The sequence below is a fragment of the Euleptes europaea genome, chromosome 8 (assembly GCF_029931775.1).
Source record: "Euleptes europaea isolate rEulEur1 chromosome 8, rEulEur1.hap1, whole genome shotgun sequence".
NCBI classification, from domain to species: Eukaryota; Metazoa; Chordata; class Lepidosauria; order Squamata; family Sphaerodactylidae; genus Euleptes; species Euleptes europaea.
In genome coordinates this window covers 60,463,290-60,489,499 of record NC_079319.1, presented here as the reverse complement: position 1 = coordinate 60,489,499, position 26,210 = coordinate 60,463,290, and the positions used below count along the sequence as shown (strand labels likewise).

General features: G+C 41.3%; 1 protein-coding gene across 1 annotated transcript in view; it reads right to left on the bottom strand.

Annotated features, from left to right (window-relative positions):
- The window catches only part of CDH7 (cadherin 7), a 129,226-nt gene that overhangs the window by 9,841 nt on the left and 93,175 nt on the right, over window positions 1-26,210 (bottom strand). Inside the window, exons 5-10 of the mRNA XM_056854073.1 lie at window positions 25,626-25,813; window positions 17,318-17,571; window positions 8,896-9,032; window positions 8,129-8,250; window positions 4,407-4,524; window positions 1,032-1,283 (exon numbers count right to left, since the gene is read on the bottom strand). Of these exons, the coding sequence (XP_056710051.1) occupies window positions 1,032-1,283; window positions 4,407-4,524; window positions 8,129-8,250; window positions 8,896-9,032; window positions 17,318-17,571; window positions 25,626-25,813 (1,071 nt within the window). The remainder of the gene's footprint in view (window positions 1-1,031; window positions 1,284-4,406; window positions 4,525-8,128; window positions 8,251-8,895; window positions 9,033-17,317; window positions 17,572-25,625; window positions 25,814-26,210) is intronic.

The window sequence follows — 26,210 nt, the reverse complement described above, 5'->3', positions numbered from 1 at the left end:
GAGTATGTTTAGCCTGAAGACTGAGAGGTTATATGATAACCACCTTCAAGTAATTGAAGGTCTGTCATATAGAAGATGGTGCCGAGTTGTTTTCTGTTGCCCCAAAAGGTCGGACCAGAACCAACGGGTTGAAATTAAATCAAAAGAGTTTCCGTCGAAACATTAGGAAGAACTTTCTAACAGAGCGGTTCCTCAGTGGAACAGGGTTCCTCGGGAGGTAGTAAGCTCTCCCTTGCTGGAGGTTTTTAAGCAGAGGCTAGATCCGTGTTGGCGAACCTATGGCACATGCGCCAAGTCCGGCATGCAGAGCTCTCTCTGTGGGCACGCGCCCGCCGCCTGGGCGGCGGGGGCTTTGAACCGCACCGCGCTGCTTGCAGGCAGCACGGCGCGGTTCAAAGCCCGCCCCTTCCCTGGACTGCCCAGCTGGGCGGTGGGGGCTTTGAACCATCCCGCGCTGCCTGCCCCTTCACCGCCGCCCCTCCCGAGCGATCCTGGCCCAGGAGAGGGCCAGGCTCGCTTTCCCCGCCGCCGCCCCTCTCCCGTGCGATCCTGGCCCCGGAGAGAGCCAGGTTCGCTTTCCCCGCTGCCCCCCTCTCCCGTGCAATCCTGGCCCCGGAGAGGGCTAGATGGTCATCTGACAGCAATGCTGATTCTATGACCTTAGGCAGATCATGAGAGGGAGGCATCTTGGCCATCTTCTGGGCATGGAGTAGGGGTCACTGGGGATGTGTGGGCGGGAGGTAGTTATGAATTTCCTGCATTGTGCAGGGGGTTGGACTAGATGACCCTGGTGGTCCCTTCCAACTCTATGATTCTATGATTCTATTTACTATAGACAATTGTTTGAAGATGCCTGATGTAGCCATCTATTGCAGCTAAATAGGTCTGGACCTGGCCAGTAACTCTATGGAAGACCATTTCTGGAACTCCATCTCCTGGAGCTCCTTGAAGAAAAATAAATAAATAAACACAACAACATTTGTACTTGCTCTGAAGGAGGATTGTAGGTGAACAGAAGCCAAAAGACATACCTAGCAAGGTCAGGACACAAGCCAGTATTGCTATTAGTGCTCCAGTGCTAAGCCCTGCTGGCAAGATATAGGCCTCTGCGTTGCATGTTTGAGCGATACCATCAGCATCACAATCGCATACTCGGATAGTAAGGGTGTTGGTGCTACTGAGTGACGGAGAACCACTGTCGACAATAAATATTGGCAAATAGTAAACTGATTGCTCCTGCCTCCGATATCCATTCCTTCTGGTTATTATGGATGCTGTGTTGTCTAAAGCAAGATAAAGAGGAGAGAGAGACAAACTGGATTTTTTTTTTCAAAAAAGGAATGCTCCATAGGTTATCTGAAAATATGTTTTAGCTCTGGCAACATACACAAGCCTGTAGCGTTTGGAACTTAGAAGAATGAGCTCTATCACATTTTCTTATGAATGAAGTTAAAATGCCACATACAAATGCAAAGACCCAAGGAAAAGATGGATGACAGTAAAAGTTAAAAGTGAATGCTTTATCTGTTATATATAGCATTGCTGGCCTGGTTTGATGTCTACCCTGACCTAAGATCCTGTACAAGCAGGAACCGGTAGCAGCCAGGTATGCTTCTCTCAGACAACCTCATAAAGTCATGTGTTATTCATTCCAAACAAATGCTGTACGTATCTGTATAGACTGTTTGCATTACAAATTATGTTGAGACAGCAAGGAGGGCCACACACATATTTCTTCACTGAAACAACAGGATTGACGGTCCAGGTAAGCAATTGAATTGGACCAAGGTTTGTCTAAACAAAACCTACATACTTTGAGATGATGATCCTGGAACTTCAGTGTTAACAGTGCATTCCTAAGGAGAGTAACTCCAGTCTAAGCCCAGTGGAATGAATGGGCTTAGAATAGAGTAACTCTCCTTAGGAATGCACTTTAAGTGTCCAGTGTGAATTTTCAGTTGCTTAAACCATGCTGCTAAGAGGCCTAACAATACCATGCAGAAATCTAAAGCATGTGAATGGCACAAAGCAAATCACTTCAATGCACAAAACTATACACATTTTAACATAAAGGAACTATTATATGTGTGGGGCTCAGAACTCCCAGACTCCACCCCCTCCTTCCTGGTTGCAGTGGAAGGTCTGGCCAGGTGGACTTCCTCGGACTCAGGCCACTCCGAGGGAGAGTCAGAGCTTCCCTCTCCCTCAGAGGACACCAGTGTTCTGAGTGCTCAGCTCTTTACACCACTGACTTCTTCCTCCCTGGCCTCCGTCCTTCCTGGCCTTTTATCCCCTCCCAGCCTCTAACTACCACCCTTTTCCCTGCCCCGAGTCCATATAAGGAGGTGGAGGTGGAGCTTGCCTCAGCCCACCTCGCCCTTCACTTCCCTGCCTCTCCTCTGTCCCCGGCCTCTTCCTTGCCGGGCCTACCCAACTATCAGCTGGCTGGCGGGCCTGGGGCCGGGCATCAGTTCTGGCACGTCGGGGTGCCGGCTGGAGCGGGCCCATCCCACCCCTTCTCCTTTGCCGTTTGTGGGGCCTGCCGGCTGGCCTCCTTCTGCGGGGAAGAGGGAAAGAGTGGGGCGAGTTGCGCGGGGGCTGTCCAGGCGGTTGCCTCTTCTCTCCCTCCTCCCGCAGCGGCTGCCCCCGCCACAGCCAACCCGCCAGGGGCTGCCACCCCGCCGTCTCTTGTAGGGTGTGTCTGCCGGCCGCTTGTGTCCTCCCCACCTCCTGTTCCCCCGGGCTTCCTGGTAAGTGGCTGTGGGCGGGGAAGATCCGAGACAGCCAGGTGTTGCCCCGTCTCGGGACAATATGAACACATTTAATGGTTATACACTAAAGATTTAGCTTTCCTCACTGTTAAGAACACTGGATATTCGACAGGAGAAAATAATCAGTTTGGTTCTGAATCTTGCCTTTCCCCATATTTGTAAAAAGAATCACATCTATAGAAATTGACAAAGAAAAGTATGGATAACATCACCAAAGATAAGTACGAACTGTTTCTTCCCAAGTGTATGATTTAGTCATTTTTTTCTTACACAAAATAGGATCTTTTCAATATAATAAATATGTAACAGTTCAGAACATGGTCAAACACTAAAAATTAAATAAAGAATAACAGCCTGAGAAAATTCAAACATATTCTTAAGAAGGAAAAGTATATGGTAGAGAGGAACTTACCATGACTGAGCCTTTATTAGCTTTAGGCTAATAAAGGGATAAAGTGAGAGGCAATGCTGTATAAGTACAAGTAATATCTGCCTTTCATTAACATTACATTACTATTTGTTTTAAAGGAAGAACATTTTAAATCTAATAGTAAAATAGTAAAGGACCAGAAATGATACTAGTAACTCATAAGTAAACAGAAATTTCTTTTTAAAAACTGTATCCAAGTCTAATAGATATGGCTGTCACAAAAGATTTGCAGTGTCAGGACAGAACAGATAGTAGTGATGCCACCAAAGCTTGTAATTACCCCACTTGACTCACAGACTTTGTTAGATTGTACAGCTTTGCCTTCAGTTTCACTGAGCAGGATTCAGGGTCTTGCTGATGGGTGGTTTTCTTTGTCAATAGTCACAACTAAGTTTTTGTCAATCATAACAAACATAAGCAAAATAAGAATAGCACTTTGTAACTGTGCACGGATCTTCACCTGAGAGGTCTTAGTGATTCTGGAGCACTGAAATAAGCTCCAGGATGGGACCCCAGAATCACTGCCACCCAAGCCACATGCAAGGAGGGGGTGGTCACGTGCTGCCACCACCAGGGTTTCCTCTTCTTCCCCCTCCTTTGGGGGGCCTGACTATGGGCAGGCAGCCCCCCAACCCAGGACCCTGGGCAGATGCCCCATGGCTAAAGACTACCCTTAACTTTAGTTATCAGCACAATACGATTCTATGCGGGGGAGAAAACTGAGGAAAATTGACTCCTCAGGTTCACTCTCCGAAGCATTTTTACAGAAGATTCTACTGAAAAAAAGTTGTTTTCTCAAAGCGCCAGCCTCTTTGCCAAGTGTTTAAGGGCTAATTTCTCTATTTTCTGAATTACATTAATCAAACATGAGACCCAGGAAATTTTTCAGCTGCTGCCCTGAGGTATAATCTAATTTAGATAAAGACCTATAAATACAGAAAGTGAAAAGAATCAGTTTAGGGAAAGGATCGGAAGCCCATCTGTTTGGCTTATGGCTTGAAATGATTTAAACAGCAGTTCCTTCCTCCTGACAGATAATCTATGGATAAAAATTACTTTGCGGTCTGATTGCTCTTAATTAATGTTCCTCCTGACAAGGATGTTCCTCCAGATGACAATCAGTATTGCTTGTCTCAAGAAAGAAGTGCCTTGGCATGTCAAACACTCCCATGCCCTTGGGTTGCCAGCCACAACTGGTGTCTTACCTTTGTTATCTTGCAGAGTAAAATTGTGGTTATTTGCTGCCTCTCCTGCCAAGCTGAAGGTAAACTGATGGCCACTGGGTGGATCATCTTTATCAATGGCACTGATTCTCTGAATTACCTGGAGGTGGGGAGGGGATTATCCTTCTGTTAGATTTTAGTGCACATAAAATATGGATATGTATTTCCTGTTACATACCAGGCAAGTGCTAGTAGGAATGATAAGGAAATTTCACACCTCTATTATTTGATTTACTTAGTTATTCCAATATTTCTATTCTTCCCTTCCTCACAGTTCAAAGTGGTTTATAAATTGCAAATTTAAGCATCTAAAATACAATAAACCCCCAAATAACCCCACACCCAGAACTAGTTTATATTGCCCTTTCTACAAGAAGTACAGGAACACATGAACACATGAAGCTGCCTTATAATAATAAACAGGCAAATAGAAACTAGGGGTAAATTTCTTGAACACATACATGAACACATGAAGCTGCCTTATACTGAATCAGACCCTTGGTCCATCAAAGTCAGTATTGTCTACTCAGACTGGCAGCGGCTCTCCAGGGTCCCAGGCAGAGGTCTTTCACATCACCTACTTGCCTAGTCCCTTTAACTGGAGATGCTGGGGATTGAACCTGGGACCTTCTGCATGCCGACCAAATGCGTGGACCATTGCCTATGTGCTTCTGGCCTTTATTCTAACCACAATCCTATGAAGCAGGTTAGGTTTAGAGAGAGAGTAACTGTCCCAAAATGATTTCAAGATCTTCCGGGCTCAGCAGAGGTCTGAAACCAAGTCTCTCAGCCCTAGTTTGCCACTGTAACCATTATACCACACTGGGTTTCTATTGTCTGTCTCTCAACATAGTACAGCCATGACACTGAGTCAGATTTTAACATGCGCACGCAAAAGAAACTCCATACCAAATTGTGATGAGCAACAGCTACTCTGATTTTTTCCCCCAAATTGCGTTGAAAATTCCTGTACATTTAAGAAACAGCTTGGGGAACAAGGGGGATAACATGGGAAAATATAGTGCAGGTGAAAACCAGTAACTTTTAACATATTTTTTCTTGTATATTTTTATTGCCAGCTATACGCAATCTATACACAGTTACACAGGGGCCAGATACAAGGATTGTGTCACTCCTGTGCTGAAAGATCTGTAGTGGCTGCCCATCTGTTTCTACCTGTATTGTTCAGCCTACCAGTCAAGATCCTCTTTTGAAGCCCTGCTCTCTGTAGCCCTGTATGCAGAGGTGAGGTGAGTGGCAACTAGACACAGGATTTTTTTCCCAGCAGCAGTGACCTGTCTTTAGAATGCCATCCTCTGTAGGGCTTGTCTGGTGCCTACCTTACTTTTCTTTATACGCCAGGATAACATTTCTTTTTATACCCAGATTTTTTATTACAGAGGTTTACCTCTTATAGTTTTATGGTCTGCTTCTGGCCAGAGGACTGTTTTATCAATATCACTGTTTGGTGTATGTTTTATAGTCTTTTTATGCCCTAGCTTTGTTTTCATTTTAATGGCTGTGTTTTAATAGTTGCATTTTATTGCTGTAGTTGTAAGCCGCTTCAACCAGGTGTCTGAGAGACAGCACATAAGTGTCCTAAATAAGCAAATAATATGACGTTTACTAACAGAAAGTAATCTTTCCATTGTAATAGTGAATGTACGAAAAATCCAAAAACTAAAAAAAAAGGATTCAGTTTATCTGCTATACTTTTATTACTGCTAGAAAATATGTTTTTTGTATTTTGTCTGTTTACATATCTGTTTCAACAAAATCCAAAACTTTTATCTACCACATTCAGAAATTACTTGGGTCACAGCCTTCTTTCAATGATGTACCCCAATATTCTGCAATAACAATCGAACATTTAAATATCTCTTTTGTCAGTTTCTTAGGGTACAAAAATAATAAAAAACTACTGAAGGGATTTTTTACAATGACATACTAAGCAGAGTGACATTTTTTCTAATCCTACTGACTTCAGTGAACAAGGAAGAGTATTACTGTCCTTAAGACAGCAGTGTTAAATATTCAAGTCAAAATCAAACAGAACTGAAGGGAGACCAAAATGTTCATTTCGTACTGGGGCACACAGCTCTTATGTAACTGTGGCACAGATTTAGGGTGAGTGAGATGTCTTTTAAAAAAAATGCTCCTACATTAAATTCATTAAACCCTTATACTGTCTATTTTTTCATCGCTCTTGTGTGACAGAAAAGACCCTGTGTACAGACAAACAAGATTTGGGGGTGGGGGTTAGTAAAAATTCCTTAAGCTGACCATTGGAGAGAATATACTATTAGAAAGCAGGCTGGCCAAACAGACCATGTTGCCTAAGGAAATGGGGGAAGCCTATCATACCAAGTGGCCAGATAGGCATCTGTCACAATATAATTCTGTGAGACTGTACTAGTATTTTCTGTAGTTCCTTCAAACACAGTGATCTTTTCTAGTAAATTAAGTGTTGCAGACACCAAATAACATTGACAATTGATTGAAGTAACATAACCTAAAGCAGTATGGACTCGATTAAATAACATGGAATGAACACTAAAGTACTAAAGGAGTGTGGACAACTATTTTATAACAGTCTTTTGACAGAAGTGAAGACGATTCTAGTTAACTTTCAGTTCTGTCCATTCACTAATAGGTATACAAATCAAACATTTACTGATAATAAATCATAAAGAAATGTATTTTAAAACAATTATTTGGTATACATATAATTTTACCATTTATTAAAGACCAAAGCAAAATTGCATACTAATTAGATGGATGTGCTTGTTTCATAACCCCCCACATTCAGTTACACAATCCCATATGAGGTTGCGACCCACAGTTTAAGAAGCTTTGCTCTAGGCTGATCCTGCATTAAGCAGGGGGTTAGACTAGATGGCCAATATGTCTCCTTCCAACTCTATGATTCTCTATACATGTAATAAATCATGAAAGAGAACCAACATAATGGTTAGTGTTGGACAAGAGCTGGAGTGGCCTTGGTTTAAATTCTCACTCAGACATGAATCTCATTTAATGACCTTAGGCCAGTCACTCTCTCTCAGCCTAGCCTACCTCACAAGATTTGCTGAGTGAATCAGATGGAGGAGGAGAGAACCATGTTGCTCTTCAGAGGGAGGGTGTGATAAAAATGAGGTAAAGACATTAAAACATTGATAACCCAATGAGGATGTGATTTTCCCCCCACATGATTCAGAGGTGAACCTTAATAAAATAAAATGTTTCTGTCTGGCTCTAGGAATTCTATTAGATTAAAAAATCTAGTGTAATTGAGACAGAGACAATTCTATATTGTGGTATTATTGTCTTTATTTACCTGTCCACTTGGTCAACAGCCACTCAGTATGTGATCACAATGTATTCTCACTATTAAAAAACTAAACAAAAACCCTCTTCATAGTGCTAGAGTGAGATAAACTGAGAGAATGTATGATTTTCACAGATTAGGAAGCCCAGAGGATCTTCTGAACAATGTGTAATGCAAATTTACCTGCACAGTTCTCTCTCAGGGTCTCACATGATGAAGGCTTCAGATGTGGTTAATGTTTGTTTTAGCTTCAAATCAACACATCATTTTGACTACAATAAACTGATTATATTTTATCTTAAAAGAGGCAACACTGCAAATCAAATTACCGCTGTGCAACAAATATCATCAAGCTGTTAGGAATATAAATCCACACCTTGCCAAGCTCTGCATTTTCACAGACAGTTGTTTCATAATCCATGGCAAACTCAGGCGCGTTGTCATTGATGTCAAGGATAGTGATGGCTACATATCCTCTCCCAATCTGTGAAGGGTTTTCTGGTGGAAACAAGAACCAGTTGTTATTATTTCCCCCACTATGAACTAATTCTGAAATGATTAAATATTCTCCATATGTGTGGATCAACAAAATGATGTTATCAATGGGATTTCACCCACAAAGGAAAAACAACAACAACAGCTCTACAACTGCCACGTTTGATCATGCTAATGGCTTGTCATTCTCCTGCCTCTGCTAATGGTCAGTGTTGGATTCTTGAGAAGAAAATAAGAGGAAAAGGAGTAAATCCATCCAGCCTCTGACACTTGTGTTCTTCTTCCAGCAGTTACAAAATACCATAATTTCTGTCCATCTTGACCACCTAGTTCTCTGTTATACAAGACAGGCCCTCCTGTAAAGATGAATACTGAACTTTTGTTAGGTACAGTATAATCCAAAAATGAAAAGGGCTACCCCATATTATTTAAACACTGTATTGTCACTTCCAATGGTATGGTTCATTGTGATCCCTAAACAAATAAGGTAAACAGGATAATTAATTTTAGTGGTTAACTGCTCAAAGTTTCCCTGAATCTGTTTAGGCTTTAATGAAGGACTTGATTTAATGTCACTGGACAGATATTACAGTGAAAACCCACACTTTAGAAAAAGGCTTACAAAACCCCCTCAAAATGGTAACTTACGACTCTCCATTGCTAATACAGTGATGTTATGAACAGCATTTGTCTCTCTGTCCAAAGGCTTTGCTGTTGTAATGACCCCGCTGTTGGCGTCAATATTGAAATATCTCTCCAGGTCTGTGTTTCGATCTATTGAGTACCTGGGTGAAAGATGAAACCAAACTTTTGATGTATGGATAACAGTAGTTTGCTAAAAATGTTTCATTGATTTCACATTAAGGTGAAAGAGCTTTCGTTATGTTCCCTTTTCATCCTGATTCTTTTTTTGTCCAACATCTCATGGTTTTCCAGGAAAAAAAAGAAAGAGCATGATGCAGGAGCCATCTGTTTCAGCAAAATACAGTGCACAGAGGAAGGCTGGCTGTGTTCCCACATTTCATAATACCCTCCTAAGCGAGGTCACAGGTATTTCCTTTTTTCTGTTCTTGTATTCTGAGGGCGGCCATTCATTTATTTTTGGATGACTCTCCTTCTGAATCCAACCTAATGTGGAATAGATTTGGAAGCTTGCCACTTGGCAACCCCACGCAGTTTCCAGCAGACCTTCCATTCTGAACTACAGAACTTTTTGTTAAGGGCAGAAAAGCTCCTGTGCTATAGGGGTGGATAAAAAACAGTAGAGTAGGGCAGAGATTACGTATTGTCACATTTGCTCCTGGGGGCTTATTGTCATCATACAAACACTGGCTGTTGTCACTGAGCTCCTCTGGCTTAAAAAGACAGTATTTGATCCTGTGAGGTGTTTTCAAAGAGGAGGAAAATCTCAAACCAAAAAGGAACTAGGAGCAAGGAAATTGCCCATTGTTCAAAGGTCTTTGAAAATGGCTGTGTACTTTGGGACTCATGAAAAACACTTCCTTGACACAACTGCACTTACTAGAAGGCCAAGTAGGGTTGCCAACCTCCAGGTGGGGGTTGGAGATCTCCTGGAATTACAACTGATCTTCAGACTACCTAAATAATTTATCTATATATTATTTATATATTTAAAACATTTATTCCACTTCTGCATGAAATGGCTGCTTTGGAAGGTGGACTGCATGACATTATAGCCTACCAAGATCCTAAACCCCATTCTCCCATGCTCCACCCTCAAATCTCCGGGTATTTCCAAACCTGGAGTTTGCAACCCTAAGGCCAAATTGTGCTACACTGAATGTGGAGTAACAGGGGATATGAAGCAGCTTTAAGTCACTTTTCTGTCCCCATCTAAGCTGTTCTATGGCTTTCCATGGTATAAAACAGGATTACTTAAGCACGGCCACTGAGAAACTCCCTTGATAAGGGGGGTGGGTGGGAATCTTTGAAACTTCTACAAGGGTTACAAAAAGAGAACAGCGCTAACAGTGAGGGTCTCATCATGGCAGGCAAAAGGAGTGCCAGCAACTTGCACTGAAAATCCTGAGGGACATTCTCTAGGAAAGGAAAGAACCAGTGCTAGAGTTCTCCAGCCAATAAATATGTAGAGGAGAGAGAAAGGACTGCACAGGGAAGTTCTGGAGGGGGAACCATGTTGGGTAAAATCACAGATAAGTTGGGCAGCCTTCCTTAAAGACTAACAACATTTATTTCAGCACCAGATGTCGTGACCAGAGGGCAGGTGACGGGAAAGTTGTGGGGCTTCCCAGAATAGAAAGAGGGTCAGCTTTTCACCCCTTTAACAGTCAAGGTATCCTAAAACAGGATGGTGGGGGTGGCAGGGGAGTTCAGCTCTTCCATAGCAACAGTTGAGAACACTAGATATAATGCTGTGGGAGAATGTTTAAGGATGCAAATACTATGCCTTGCCAAAAGCCAAGGACAAGCTGTTATAAATTATGTTCTGTTTACATGAAATGCTTCCATGTTCTTCAGAAGTTCTTTCCTAATAAATCAAGGGACTTTAAGAAGAATGTGAATACAGGCCATTTAGATGAATATTTTCATCCACTTTTAAGCAAAAGGATGGGGAACTCAAGCGACGATGAAACAGTTTGTACATTTTTCTTTACTGTATTATTCCCATACAGTCAGCATTCATCAGATGGTACAATAATTCTTCACAGTGGTGGACGTAAGTTCCCCCTGCAGCAGCAATATTGTCAGAGCTCTGGAAAACCACATTAAATGCGGTTTTCACATTGTTCAAAGGATCATCACATGCTGGTCAACGTGCTGGGAGAGAATAAAAACTTGGGGTACAGACAGAGAAGCTTAACTGGTTAACTACCCTTGCTAGGGATGAACATCACTAGTGGTTGGTCCACGCAGTAAAAATTCTTGGGAACTTTGCCAACATCAATCTGTTACCAAGTTCTGTTTATGAAATGTGCAACATCAAGAGTCAATAAACCATTTTTAGGGCTGTCAAACAATTAAAAATTCTTTTTGTTAATTTAATCATGTTTTTCATTGATTAATTAACCAACCAGTCAAATTTACATATTCTCAAAACAACAAAGACACAAATCTCCAATGATGCTAAGCATCGTGTTTTATTTATTTGCCAAGGCACTCTTAATTATTAGTCATTGGGCAGGGCTGCCAAGAGGCATTAGCAGACCCTGAACAAAGCTTCCCTCTGGTTTCCCCTCATATCACTCAAACTCAAATCAGAAATCACATGAAAGCAAATGGCGCAACTTGCCAAATACATGGGCCCCCAGAGTGACCAGGCCTTCCCTCAATCAGTGCTGAAAGATCAGTTTCTTTGTCACAGATTAGGAATTTCTTTTCCTTTGGAGGTTTGCCTTGTGACTGCTGTTGTTATGACTGGTGCTGCCATGTTTTTTCCTCCTACCTTTTCTTTTTTTATGTACTGAACACTGTTCAAGATAAACCTTAATAAACAATAACAGCCATTCTTAAATTAAGCATATACTAACATATATGATTTAAGAACAAGGGAAGGCCACGGCCTTACTGGAGAACCAAAATAGCCCCATCCCCAAAACAAACCCGTGCCATTACCTTAAAGTTGCCACAATTAAAATGGAACCCTCATCAATTAGTCAACCAGTGCTTCAGGTCTTATGATTAGACAGGTTAAAGCATGAACACAAATATTTTAATTCCTTGATTTATTGAATTTTTTGTGGGTCTTTCTCCTGCTTAATGGACTCCAAAAGGGGTCAATGATTTTTATTTCTATCCTTCGGGATTATATCAGGTTTTCCTTTGGATTTTATTTTAGTCCTTCCTTTTGTTTCCCCCATTCCTGTTCTGCTATATTTGGTCAACATTGCTCCTGAACAGCTTCACGGTAGGCATCCTTCTCCAGAGACATTGCCTGTCACCTCTGCAATATAGTCAGTCTTGGCAGACCCTGGCAGCTGGAATGTAATCTCTGGCCAGCTCTCAGGCTTCCTAGTTATTAACCCTGTCACCTATTCAACCGTTCGACATAGCTACTAAAAGGCAATTCCTAGAATATTTGTTTACATGTACATATTTTGCTGAGAAAAATTCAACAGATAAGTTATATATGCTAAAATCATATAATAATATTACATATAATTTATGCCTCTCTACCTCTGAAAACATGAGATTTTATGACCAAGAAGTATGAGTATTTTCTTAAACGGAGGTAAATTACTATAATTCCCCTGCTACAGCTTGGAGTCTGAGGCTCAGAAAATGTAATTTGCTTGAGGCTGTCCAGCCAATCCAGCATAAGAGCAATATTTGGAATCCTATTGATTAATGATTAACATTTTTTTTAAATTGCAGCATAAGGTTTTAGGGGAATAGAACCCTCTATACCAGAAGAAGTAGGATCTAATTCACAAAAGCTTCTGCCACAATAAATCCATTCTTCTGTTTGTTTTTGCTTCAACAGATTAACACAGCAAACCCTTCAGAATATGTTTCTTAGATCAGTGGTTGTCTAGGCCAAACTATATGAGCCACTGGGGAGATCCAACATAGATCTCCTGAGCATTTGTATTGGTAAATACAAGCTGTTACGGTGGTGATGCTGGTGGAGGATTAACTCCACACCCCCATGCCATTTTTTCAAAATCAGTGGGTGGTAGTGGCTGGCATACCTGAATGATACATTTGCCCTTGATCTATTTCAGCTCTGAGGTTTGAGACTGACCCATTAGTCACTGGGGAAAAATCTCTATCAACACATAAAAGGAAATTCACCCTTCTGGTGATCTGATTGAGGGCCAAACGATATGTTCAGGTTTCTAGTGAGTTGACTCTAGCCACACAGCAACTGCGACAAATGGCTTTCAAAAATAAAAGAGAACCCAAATGGGCTCAGAATGGCACCATGATGGGAGGAAGGGCTCCTGTCTAACCCCCATCAGCTGTTTTCCCATGTTGAAACAGTGATGGGGGTTAAATTATTTCCCCATACACAAAATATTACACATGAAGCAGCAATAATGGGGAAATAACTCCTACCACCATTGTTTCAGCATGGGAAAATAGCTGGGTGGGGGGGAGGCAGGAGCCCTTTCTCAGCCACAGAGGAGTTCCAACTCAATTTGGGCTCTCCTTTATATTTTAAAAGCCATTCCCTGCATCTGCTGTGTGGCTGCAGGAAACCCGAGTTCTGCAGGCCCAACTTGATAAAAGCCTGCATGTGCATTTTGGACGTTAGTGCTTGGAAATTCAGCCTATGCTGCGGTCAAACCATTACCTGCTGAGGGCTCAGGTAATGATGGCATCTTACTCTTGCAAACATTAGTTTGCCCCTGGGCCTAATGGATCCTAAGAGATTCTAAGTGCTCAGGGATTTGGGGGAGCCCAATTGTTGGCACTGTGGATAGTCTGGTGGGAATGACAAACCCCACCAGGCAATAGGCAGGGTCACCCCAAGGTATTCTCTGCTGCCTTCAACTCAAGCTCCCTGGTTTACGGAGGAGGCGGTTGTATTAAAAAAGGATTGGTAGACATCTGAAGTGACAGTGGCAGAAAACTCAGGCCAAATCTGACAGAACACAATATAGTAATGGTTGGAAAGCCAGTGTAGAAGGGGAAGAAGAAATCTCTGCTACTATTGAGTCAGCTGAATCATTTCAAGCATATTTATTTAATTAGTCAGTTCGCATATCCCAGAAGTGAGTCTCTAAATGTTAGTGATTTGGCATTTAGCTGTGATGTTTTCACATGGTTCTTTGCCGATAAAATCTCTCAGATCCGTTGTGACTTAGAGGCTCAGATAATCGGCATGCAGGCAGTAGACTAGCACCAGCTAGTCGTTGTTGCTTGGATCAGTCTGGTTTCCCAGAGTAATGTTGACAAGGTTCTGTGGAGTGTGACGGCCACTACCTATAACCAAGATCCATGTCCTTCTTGGCTTGTAAAATCCTTCAGGGAGGCTTTGGGTCATTTAATTCAGAGGACTATGAATGCCTCTCTAATGGAAGGATTTTTTCCAAAGCCCCTAAAAATGACAATTGTCAGACTTTTTCTTGAGAAGGTGTGTTTAGATAATCAGGTCTTGGCCAATCACAGATCTGTCCTGATCCATCCCTTTTTAGGAAAGGTTATTGAATGGGGTACAGGCAGAGCAACTCCAGAAATACTTGGATGAGTTATCTGCCTTTGAAACTTTTCAACTTGGCTTCAGACTTGGGTTTGGGACAGAGACAGCACTTGTGGATGACCTCTGTCATGGGTCAGCCTGCTGACACATCCTCAGAAGAAGAGGAACTAGAGGGAGATGGCTGGGTGAGAAGAGCAACCCCAGAAGACAATGAAAGGAGTGAAGAACAGGAAGTCTCACTGGGTCTGCAGCCTGACTGCTCAGGAGAACTGGCTGTGTCTGGGGTTCATCCACAGGTGGCCTCTCTTGGAGGGCCACCAAGACCACTCGAGCAGAGATGCTGGAAGATCAGGGCCACAGTAGAAAGCCAATGGGAAAGTTCAAGGCTATAGGATTTGCACAGAGCACTAAGTGATGATGAAACCAAGAATGCCTGAATGCCTAATGAGCGACAGCTGGTCTGCATTAAGATAAGGTCTATTTAGGCAGGCAATGAGAGCATTATGGGGAAGAAACTCATTCACTTGGAGCCACCGTGTGTCTCTGTTCTTCTATGGACTGTGGGACCTCTGTTACACTAACCTTGGAACTGAACCTGACCTTGAATTTGGATTGCTCCTCTGCTTAGAAGTTGGACTTGAACAGCATGGTACCTGACCTTGGACTGTTTTCCTGATTATGCTACCTGCCTCTGGCCCTTGTCTCTGGCAGCATTCCGGGCAACCTCCATCTCAGATGGGCAAAAGGAATGCATCTCTGTTTTCATTATTAGATGTATCAGCAGGCTTTGATATGGTGGACCATAATACACCACTGAAATACCCGCAAGGTGAGGTGGTCTGGGTGGAGCAATGTTAAGTTGTTTCCACTCTTTTCTATTAGACCACCCAGAAAATACTGAAGAGGGAGATGCTGAATCAAACTCTTGAGAGCTGACTCATGAAGGGGGGTGCCAGAAGGCTGTGTGTTATCTCCCATGTTATTTAATATTGTTGTCTGAAGTTCTGGAGTAAGTTGTCATCAATACACTGACACTCAGCTTTATATTACACTGATTAAGCCACTGGCTGATACGATCTCTGTCCGGGCTCAGTGTTTGAATGAGGTGCTCAAGTGCCTGAGGGAGAACAAACAAAAGTTGAATCCAGATAAATCAGAGGTGATGATAGCTGGAAGAGCCACTGCTTTAAACAGGATTTTTTCCCTATGATCAATGGTGTGCAGCTTTTGATTAAATACTCTTGTTGCATCCTGGTCTCCTACTGGAAAAACAGGTGTCCATGACAGTGAAAAATACTTTTTTCCCAGCCCAAGTTGTTTTTAGATTTGTTTTTAATGTAGTGTTTCAATGTTTGTTTTATAAAATTGTTTTATATTGTTTTTACATTGTTGTTAACCGTATTGGTTCCTGGGATACCCAGGAGAAAGGTAGATATATAAATACTTTAAACAAACAAATATTTTAATCTTTCTTTGATATAGTCGACTGCCCTTTTTTAAAAAAAAATAGTGTTTAGAAATCACAGGGAGGTTGTGGAGAGAAAATTCAAATGTTTTTGATCTTTTTTTTTGTTTGTTTGATTGGACTCAGTTTCCTTCTGGGATATGGATTTAGCTGATTGGAACCTTTGTTATGAAGTCCCACAACACTCTGGTCATCTGTAGCTCCGGGGTTGGGTCAGATAGCCTCTGAAGCAGCTATCACTACCCTGACTCAGCATTTGAAAGCCATGGTCAAGTGATTGAAGCAGAACAAACTGAAAAAGAAACCAGTAAAGACAAAGGTGACTTGGAAGTGGATGTTGTGGAGGGAACTAATCTGACAGTTTTGCATGGAGCACATTCATCATTTGAACATCCCACAAAGAGTTTAGAGGAACTCTTGGACATAGCCTTGTATTAGAGAAGAAGGGTGGTATTATGAGGAGTGCCTTCTTTCAGTTTCATCTTGCTTGCAATTGTAACTTCTAGGCTTGACTGGCCTACTGGAGAAGGTTGGAGGAAACTAGACTATGCAAAACTGAATTATCCAAGAGGGCTTTTCTACACAGGCAATAAGGTAGCATTGTACAAAATATCTCACAAAGCTATGTGGACAAATTATTAGGGACTACTGTGTACAGTTTTCTGTTAATTTGGATCCTACTATGTGATTTTGCATCATTTAATGAGACAAGTTAACACTTACGCTTTGCTTAAATTGAAATGTGAGAGAGCTATATCATTTTGGTCTGAAATAGTGAAATGTCTAACGGGTGGAATGGAGGTTGATATTCCATGTAAACCCGAGATATTCTTGTTAACTAATCTCGCTAAAATCAACTTTGTATAGTGTTACATATGATAACTGTGGCTAGAACAACCTTTGCCAGTCACTGGAAACAAAAATCAACTCCAAAGATAGAGGAATGGCTGGTTAAAGTTAAAGAAATATATGTTTTAATTAAGCTAACAGCATATCAGAAAAATAGATACAATAAGATTGGATGCGGTATGGTCACATACAATAAGTAAAATAGAGAATTTCATAAATAAGGGCGGGAAAGAGAAATGCGTTGCGCTCAGTCAGGACGTAATGATGAATATGAAGACAGAAATAAGCTGTAGCATGGGAGACTTGATCTTATTTTATTATATATGTGTGTGTGTGTATATATATAATTTTAAATTACGAAGACTGTCAGTAATTCTGCTTTTTTTTTAGTTGTTGTTATTGTCATTGGTTTTTTTCTAATAAAATTAAAAAAAAAAAGGAACACTGTTTCACTGAGAACTGCTCTAACTGTCGAAGTTCTTCCTAATGTTTAGCCAAAAACTCTTTTGATTTAATTTCAACTCGTTGTTTCTGGTCCGACCTTCTGGGGCAACAAAAAACAACTCTGCACCATCTTCTATATGACAGCCCATCAAATACTTGAAGAGCATAGGGAAGGTCTGTAAAATTACCTGACTGGACTGTTAGAGGCATCTGGGTCATGAGCTGCTACAGTTCCAATGATGGTGCCCACTTTGGCAGCTTCAGACACTACCATGGAGTACAGATGGGAGGTAAATACAGGTGGCTCATCGACATCCTCCACAATGATCTTCACTGTTGTCATATCACTGAATGGCCCAAGGCTTAGAAAACGAGGATCAACCTGCTTATTTGCCGCTTCTATCCTCAAGGTATAGCTAGCTTTGGCTTCGTAATCCAGCTCCTACAAAGAACATAGATAAAAGTATAATCAGAAAAATTCTGTGCTTTACAAATATCAGCGGCTTTATGAGATTTATTGTCACAGTGAACAAAATATTGGTTGTTCCCAAATGCAGATATTTCTCACAATGTTAGCTAAATCATGTCACGGATTTCTCCCACCATACCTGAAAGTTTTCTTAAAAACCCATATTGAGACCAAATGGAACAGAGTCTGGTGAAAAATCCCAACAGGAATTCAGTACTACAGTTGCTACACCAATAACAAGTCTTCCAAAATCCTATTGGCTGTGAAGCAATGTATCCTTTGAACTTTTTAATGGGGCGCAGTTCCAGGGACCAGGAGGAAAGAAAACTCCCATATTAATTGTGTATTATAATTTGCAAACAGCAGGTTCACTGAATTTATTTGCATTACTCGTTTTCCAATGTACTATATACAAACATACAAAATATCAAGGAAGCTGCATATGATCAGGCAAAGAAATCCGGAGTATTTCCTTCTATTTTGTTCATTAACTTTTGTGAAAATGTAGGCAATTAGAAGGCGAGCAAATTATTTAATAAGAGTAGACAACGCAATCCAAGCAATAATAATAAAAAAATCATCATCATAATTTTTCGGTGTCTGAAGTGGTCTTCAAAGCTGAAAAGTCAGCCAAGGGATAATTGGTTGAACTACTGCTACTGCCACAATCAAATATGTAAATTAGACTGATGAAGAAGTATGGTAGAACAAATTGCCGCTAATAACACTATCGCTGCAGTTCACCAAGTCATGGATGAAGTAACAGATGAAGGAAGGGATCACGGGCTGCATAATTGGCTGAGAATGATACCGTGTATTCACAGTGGTCTGAATTGTGAGGGGGAAAAAGTCTTCTCAAGTCTCAAGCAATGTTTGTTTGTACACATGATATATTACAACTCACTATTAAGGTACATTAACAGTACAATTCGAACAATACCTGCCTAGGAGTAAACCTAATAGATGAGTCAGATTCTGTTTAGAATTGCTCTTTAAGGTAATGCTTGACAGTATCTAGTGGTGCTTTTAGGTGGCACTGGGGTTTTACAGATGACAAGAGAAGCCAAACCATACCATTGCAAGAAACTTGTGCCAAAGAGGGAGAAGAAGACCCCAGCCTGATATGAACCCTCTTGGAACACTTTTTATATATTATTGATATTCTATTTCTCTGTGTAATGGGGAACCATTCTTTCCTCATCCACTTTATCCTTATAATAACAATCCTGTGTAGTAGGTGAGACTGAGAGATTATGACAGACCCAGAATTACCTGGTGAGCTTCCATAGCAGAGCAGGGATTCAATGTCAATTTTTCCAGATTCTAGTCTGTCATTCTACACATTATTCTTTTTTAATTAGAAGGAATCCCCCTCATTTTTAAGCAAAAAAAGGAGCTGTGAGACTATGATGTGGCTCCAAATAATCTTAAATGAAACAAAAATAGACACTAGTTCTGTAAACACTTGTGCAAATATTTGCACAGTATATGCATCTTATTTGAAGCACTTATTATAGTTCTGCTTCTGCAAGAGGGTGTACATGAAGAGAGCCAGTGTGGTGTAGTGGTTAAGAGCGGTGGACTCTAATCTGGAGAACCGGGTTTGATTCCCAATCCTCCACATGAACAACGGACTCTAATCGGGTGAACCAGATTGGTTTCCCCACTCTTATACATGAAACCAGCTGGGTGATCTTATGCTAGTCACAGTTCTCTTCGAGCTCTCTCAGCCTCACCTACCTCACAAAGTGTCTGTCGTGGGGAGAGGAAGGGAAGGAGATTGTAAGCTGGTTTGATTCTCCTTAAAACATAGAGAAAATCGGCATAAAAAACCCAACTCTTCTTCTTTGGATCTAACCTTAGGTGCATTATGCAATATTGCTGGCTTTCTCCTATTTGTAAGAGTCAACAATTATCACTAGATTGTGTTTTTGCAGTTTGTGAAGGCTGCTGAAACTTACAGTTATACTGTAATGCTGTAAGTCACTGAAATAAGCACATGCCCTAGAGAAAGAAGCTTCATGTTCAAGCTTCAGCTCTTACACAGAATATCTCTGCTTCCAATAATTCCTTTTTTTTCTCATCTAAAATACTGGGGAGGAACTCTTGTGACAAAAAAGGTCACACAATACAGCATACAGCAGTATATGCACAGATAAACTCTTTTCTTTAAAAATAAAATAAACTCAACTGCTGTCATGGGGAGCAAGCAAAATGAAGTATGTCAATGCCAGCTTTTCAAGGCACTACACATTGCCTGTTAAAACTATTCAAAGCAGACTTTCTCATAAGTTTCCTAATTAAAGTACCGCCTGAGAGTTTGCTGACCACATGACAATGGTCACTTGGCAAAAGACAGTTGTCTCAGGTTTTCCAACCACACTGTAGGGACATGTAGGCTGCTACTGGCATTGCTCTGTAGACTCTGCAAACAAATGGAAGACCATCTAAATTGCATGGGTTTCATACTTTGCATCTGTTATATGTACATTTGTCAGTGGTATCCATGTGGGTCCATAATGTTTCAATCAGTCTTGAATTTAAAATTTATAATCATTTATTGAGTACTCCTTTCTCTGCTTCCTGGGCTTACAGACACTCTGAGTGCCGGAACTAACTCAACTCTCATTAACATGAGCTTTGAATGATGTAATAATATTACTATTGTGGTTGGTGGTCGCCTGACTTGTCATGAGATTACAGGGTTAAAGGAAATCTTGGACCCAAGGCTGATTGAAACATTATGGACCCACGTGGATACCACTGACAAATGTACATATAACAGATGCAAAGTATGAAACCCATGTACTTTAGATGGTCTTCCAGTTGTTTGCAGAGTCTACAGAGCAATGCCAGTGGCAGCCTACATGTCCCTACAGTATGGCTGGAAAACCTGAGACAGCTGTCCAACTGAAACCAAGCAGGTATGAGCCTGTACACATGTATGTTAGCTGGATCCAACGACAGAAGACAAGTGGGATGTAAATGTAGTAATAAAATAAACTGTGCACTAGTATGGACACCAGTTGGTGATGTCCTTGACCATTCAACAGCCACATACTTGCAGACTGCACCCCAGCTATCTCTACTTTCACTGTCATCAAGCAGTGTCTGCCCGTAACAACATATTGGAACCTTTTCTCTCAGTTTCTGTTTAGCACTGGTCACTCTGTTGTCATTCAGGCCTTTTTATGCATGGCTGTTTCCCTCACCGTCACCCCTCCGATGACTTCGGATCTTGGTTTTGATTATGCATGCCGTTTCTCACCATCAGAGGTCGCCTCGCTCTCCCCCTGTGTTTCCCCCCATTTCCCCCCCATTTTCAGAGGCTGGAGTTTGTCTTGAATTTGAAAACGGGGGAAACGCGGGGAAACACAGGGGGAGAGTGAGGCGACCTCTGATGGTCGGAAACAGCATGCTTCATCAAAACAAAGACCCCAAGTCATTGGAGGGGTGACCATGAGGGAAACAGCCATGCATAAAAGGCCTCAGTCCCTGTTGTCCTGCATAAGCTCCCAAAAGATCACAAGCATATGGAGTGCGCAGTCACTTACTTGTTGAAGACCGGCTGATAGGCCTCCAGCTCTCAACCATTTAAATAATTCATTTAAAAATACTTTATTTTTTCACACATAAGCCTACTCCTATGCGTATGTCCAAGTAGTAGTTTGCATTGTCCACAGTGCTACCCATGACTGCAAGTATTAATATTGTGTGGGGAATCAGAGGAGATTTACGCTGTAGAGAGCAGCAAAGATACTTTGGGTTATAAAGAGACTACACCATCTAGCTAGCTGTGCTAGCTTGGCCTATAGCCAGACGAAGGCTGGACCAAACAGTAGGTTGCAGGCACTGGAACAAGCATCCAGTTTGAGGCTTGGAGCTAGGAACAAGAATTAAATGTCGGCACCGCTGGAGCAAGGTCGATAGTCCAGTCCGAGAGTCCGAAGTCCGTGGTGTTGAGTCAGAGAAGCGTTGGTAGCAAAGGTGGCCTGAAGGAGCAAGGTCAGGATTCCAGTCCAGAAGTCAGAAATCCAGGGAGTTGTGTCAGCAGCAAAAGTCGATACCTCTTTTGCAGAGTTGCTTTCGCAACACCAGTGTGTCTTTGGCAAGGCTTTAAGCTTTCCGCTTACTTAGCTCTCATCCTAGGATGACTCACAGCCCTCCAGACGTCTCCTTACTGCTACTGAACGGGCACTGCGTCTTTTAGCCTGAAGCTCTGCTCTTCCCTGTTGTCTGTGTTGTTGAACTCCTTCAGGTGAGCTGGGAGGGTCTTGGGTCAGCAGAGTTCCAGCTGGAGTTGGGTTAGCGAAGTGAGATGGTTCTACATCCACTCTTGATCCTCAGCAGGAGTGGTGTGCAGTCCTTCCTGCTGGGGTTCCTCTTGGCATGGATTCTCGGCTGCCTGGGGGTCAGGGAAGGCTGTTTTTTTCCTGGTATGGTTCTTCCTCTGATGATTCCTCGCCTGGCAAGGTCTGGGCTACGACACTAGTCCTAATAGTTATTCTACTCCAACTACAGTTTAGCTGGCCTTCAGATTACCCCTTCATTAGTACATTCCACGACTGAAATTCGGCACTGTCTTATAATAGCTGGGCAACCTCTCACAAATCACTACATCAGCGTTGAAGGTTAAAAGGACAATGCATACTTTAGTTCTTCCTTCTGTACAGTGAATGGAGTTTGACAGCTTCATTAATATCTGTGCATTAGTGTTCTCTGATTAGATCCTATGCCTCATCCATTCATCTTTTTTAATGTAACAGTGAACATTTTGTCCTGTCTAAACGAAATGACAAAACAAGTCATCCCTATTTAAAAGGGGGAGAAAAGCAGTGATGTGCAATTATACTTTAGAGGAAGCATATTTTAACTCCCATTCTTTTTAACTATATGGTATTTTTTAAATAATGTCATTTATATAAATACAATATCATTGCAAAGCCCTGACACTGGATAACAAAATTCTTACTTATAGGAAAATATTTCCATCCCCTATAATTTATTTTTCTATTTATTTATTTAACTCGTTTTATACCCCGCCTTCCCCTGGCCATAGCTGGGCTCAGGGCGGCTTACAACAAAATTCCATCAAAATAGTACAATCAAATCAACATCAATTAAGAACCTCAGTTAAAATCAATAAAGTCCAGCCCCATAACACATCAATAAATAAATCAGCATGTGGTGCTCCTTTGGAATACAGAGCTACTGTAAAGCCTGGGAGCAGTCAGCAGCCCCACAACACTAGATTGAAGTCAGTACAACATAAGGTGGGGGAAGATAGGCAGGCCAGCATAGATGGGAAAATCATGGCTGTCCCTCAACCATAGGCACAGTGGAACAACTCTGGTTTGCAGGCCCTGCAGAAAGTTTTAAGATATCACAGGGCCCTGTTCTTTTCTGAGAGGGAGTTCCACCTGGCCGGGGCCAAGGCCGAGAAGGCCCTAGCCCTGGTCAAGGACATCCTAACGCTCTTTGAGCCAGGGACCACCAGACCTATATGTCTTTTCAATCGAATAAATAATTCTGGAATCTTGATTTGCTAAGTAATTTTGCTATAGGTTGTTTAACAAGCAATGCTACAAGATTAAATGGGAAAAAAATCAAGATTACAAAGGATTAAAGGATTCTTCTTAATTCTGAGAGTTTGTTGCGATACCCTATTGTACAATTTTTATTTCAGTAAAGTAAACTGCTACAAAGATCACTGTGAAAATATTCAAAATAAGACTACGTTTCATCAGTGTAGCCAACCCATCTCCCATTTGGCCAGTCTGAAAGAAAGAAAAAAGAGCCTTTCAGATACAAAAGATTGTATATGAAAAAAGGAAGTGACCCAATTTCTTTCTTGTAAAGTGTTCACCTGTATTGAATAAAACTATGAAATGATCTAATACTCAGAATTTCCCTATCAGTCTGTTTAGCCACAGAATGGTCCTGGTATTACTGAGATCTTCTGCTTTCTTGAGGACTTGAAATAACTTCTACAGCTGCTCCAATCCCATGCATTTGTACTTAATGTATACATACTGACTACTGATAACATCACTTCTGACCCTTACCTCTGTGGCTAACTTCCTAAACTGCTGAGTCCTGTGTTAAATCCAACAAACGTGTGTTGAACCTCAACAAGATGGCTCAGATTCTCCACAGTGTAACTCTGGTACAGGACAAAACAAATTGGATCTGTGAAAGAAGTCACATATTTAATATTGAGCCAATACTACAGTCCTAAAGATGGTGTGGTAAGCCATAGCACCTTGCCATTTGGGTCTGTTTCCTCCCAATCTGACCCAACTCGTAGCGCTAGTTCATATAACTTGGAATGCTACAGGTAATGCTTGGTTACAAAATATAGAATAGTTACTGGAATTCTCTTGACAAAAAAGGCTGTTCCATATGCACAGCAAAAACTGATGTTCTATATCAAATGGCCCAATATTTCTAGATTTATATAGTCTGAATAAAGGATGCAAAATGACAGAAATTAGCATTTATTTACATAGTGAGCATCATGCATTCTCTTTTATGTAGTCATAGGAAGAAACAAAAGCAATTAAGTCCAACCTTGGCCCATTAGATGTCCCGCTCACCATTCTTTCTAATATGCCTTCAGGTCCTGCCCACCCATCTTCTAATGTCACAAGAGCTAGACACAGTTCATTTTATAAATAAAAGATGAGATTCCTACGCTAAATTCTGTACTAGGATAAAACAATCCATACTTGTGCGGTGTGAAAATGGACATTTAAAGATGTTATTCAAAGATGTTGTTATTGGAGCATGTAAAAAGGTGCTGGCTGCTATTTATAGATGGCTCTTCTGATAAATTTCAAATGTTATTTCCAGCACTATGATTGGCAGGTCATTTCTCTCCCCTCTCCTCCCTCTCAACTGTGTACGAAACATATATATATATATATATATATATATACACACACACATATATATACACACACATATATATACACACACATATATATACACACACACACCAAATTCTGCACTATGCCAAAAATAAGAGCCCTAGAGTCTCAGCCAAGCCGTATGACAAAATTAATATGTATGCATCTTGAATTGCCACATAACAGAGCTGAGACATTCAACATTGTTCAAAGCGACAGTGCCAAATGTTATCCTGCTTGGATAGGCATAATTCTTCCAGATCTGTATTGAAAGACATTAAATGAGCAAGCCACATTAAACTGGATGGTGATCAAAGGAGGACTAACTTTTTCTAAAAGTTTCCCAGCTTTGCTTCAAATCTGTACCACAGTTCATACATTCAGCCAAGGCGGTGCCACTATAGCATGATAGAGAAGGAACACAAAGCACACTCCTGCCCCCAGTGTGAACCTGATAACATGATGTTCTAGTTTGAGCCATTCCTCCCCCAAAAAATAGAAAAGAAAGCAGAGTAAAACCATAGCAGCTCATGCCAAGGTATCAGTTCACACAGGAGGCCATTCTGCCTGGTGGAGGAGAGAAGCTTGCATTACTTCTCGTACACTATTTGCAACAATGCTATGAAGGAATATCTGAATTGGTATGAACGTACCTGGAAATGTGTATATTCAAAAAGAAATGTAACTTAAGCATTTCGGCCTTGCAATTTTTAATTTTGATACAATAGGGTCCCTCCCTTCCTGAATCAGCTCTCAATTTATAATCGCTGAATCTATGCAGCAGCCCCCCAAAATGCTGAATATGAGAAGAGAAACTGCAGTACAAAGTTTGTAATCTTCATCATATAGAAAAAGACCATTTCACAGAATTCCAGAACTGTAGGCAGCAAAGAAGCTGTTAGAGTTGCCTGAAGGAGAAGGAATTCATACCCAACATACTATGAATAGCCATTGAAAGTAAATTGAGCAATCTCCTGATCAGACTTGGATGAAACATTCAAAGTGCCATGGGAACCTGACTTTCTGGAACATAACAGGTTTCTCTATCCATTGGGTGAAATCTGTTCCTTGCAGCTACTGAGAATGAGATCATGAGCACACAACAGAATTTGAGATTACCTTCTGTATCATAATAATCCCTTCTTGTGTCTCTTTGTCCACTAAAACTTTGAAAAACCCCAAGCCATCGCCATCCACAATCTTATATTCCATTTCAGCATTAGGTCCCACGTCGGCATCCACAGCCTTTAGTCTCGCCACCACTGAAGCCACAGGTAAAGATTCGGGGACATTATATTGATAGGACCCTATAAAATTCAAAACAATCACTGAACAGTTGTCTGTTTCCATTTAATAATATTATAACTTAAATTTGTAGCTAAGGAAAAGTATTAATATAATTATTTGTATCAAACAAATGCATTTGCTGTGTTTAAGAAAGCATGTCATTAGGGAGAAAGTTGTCTCTGCATAACATCAGCGTTTTGTGCTCTCAAGTAGGACTGTGCTTTGATAAGGTTACCAAAAGAGCTACAAGCTACACTGACCAAATGCATAACTACCCCATGCTTGAAACCTCAAATATGTTTATATGTTGGCTGGACTATGCAGTAGACCTGCTACCCTGTTGGATTACTTGTGTGTATACATTGCGATTCATGTCCACTGAAGTCACATGAATGGCTTATGTATAACACTAGAGGA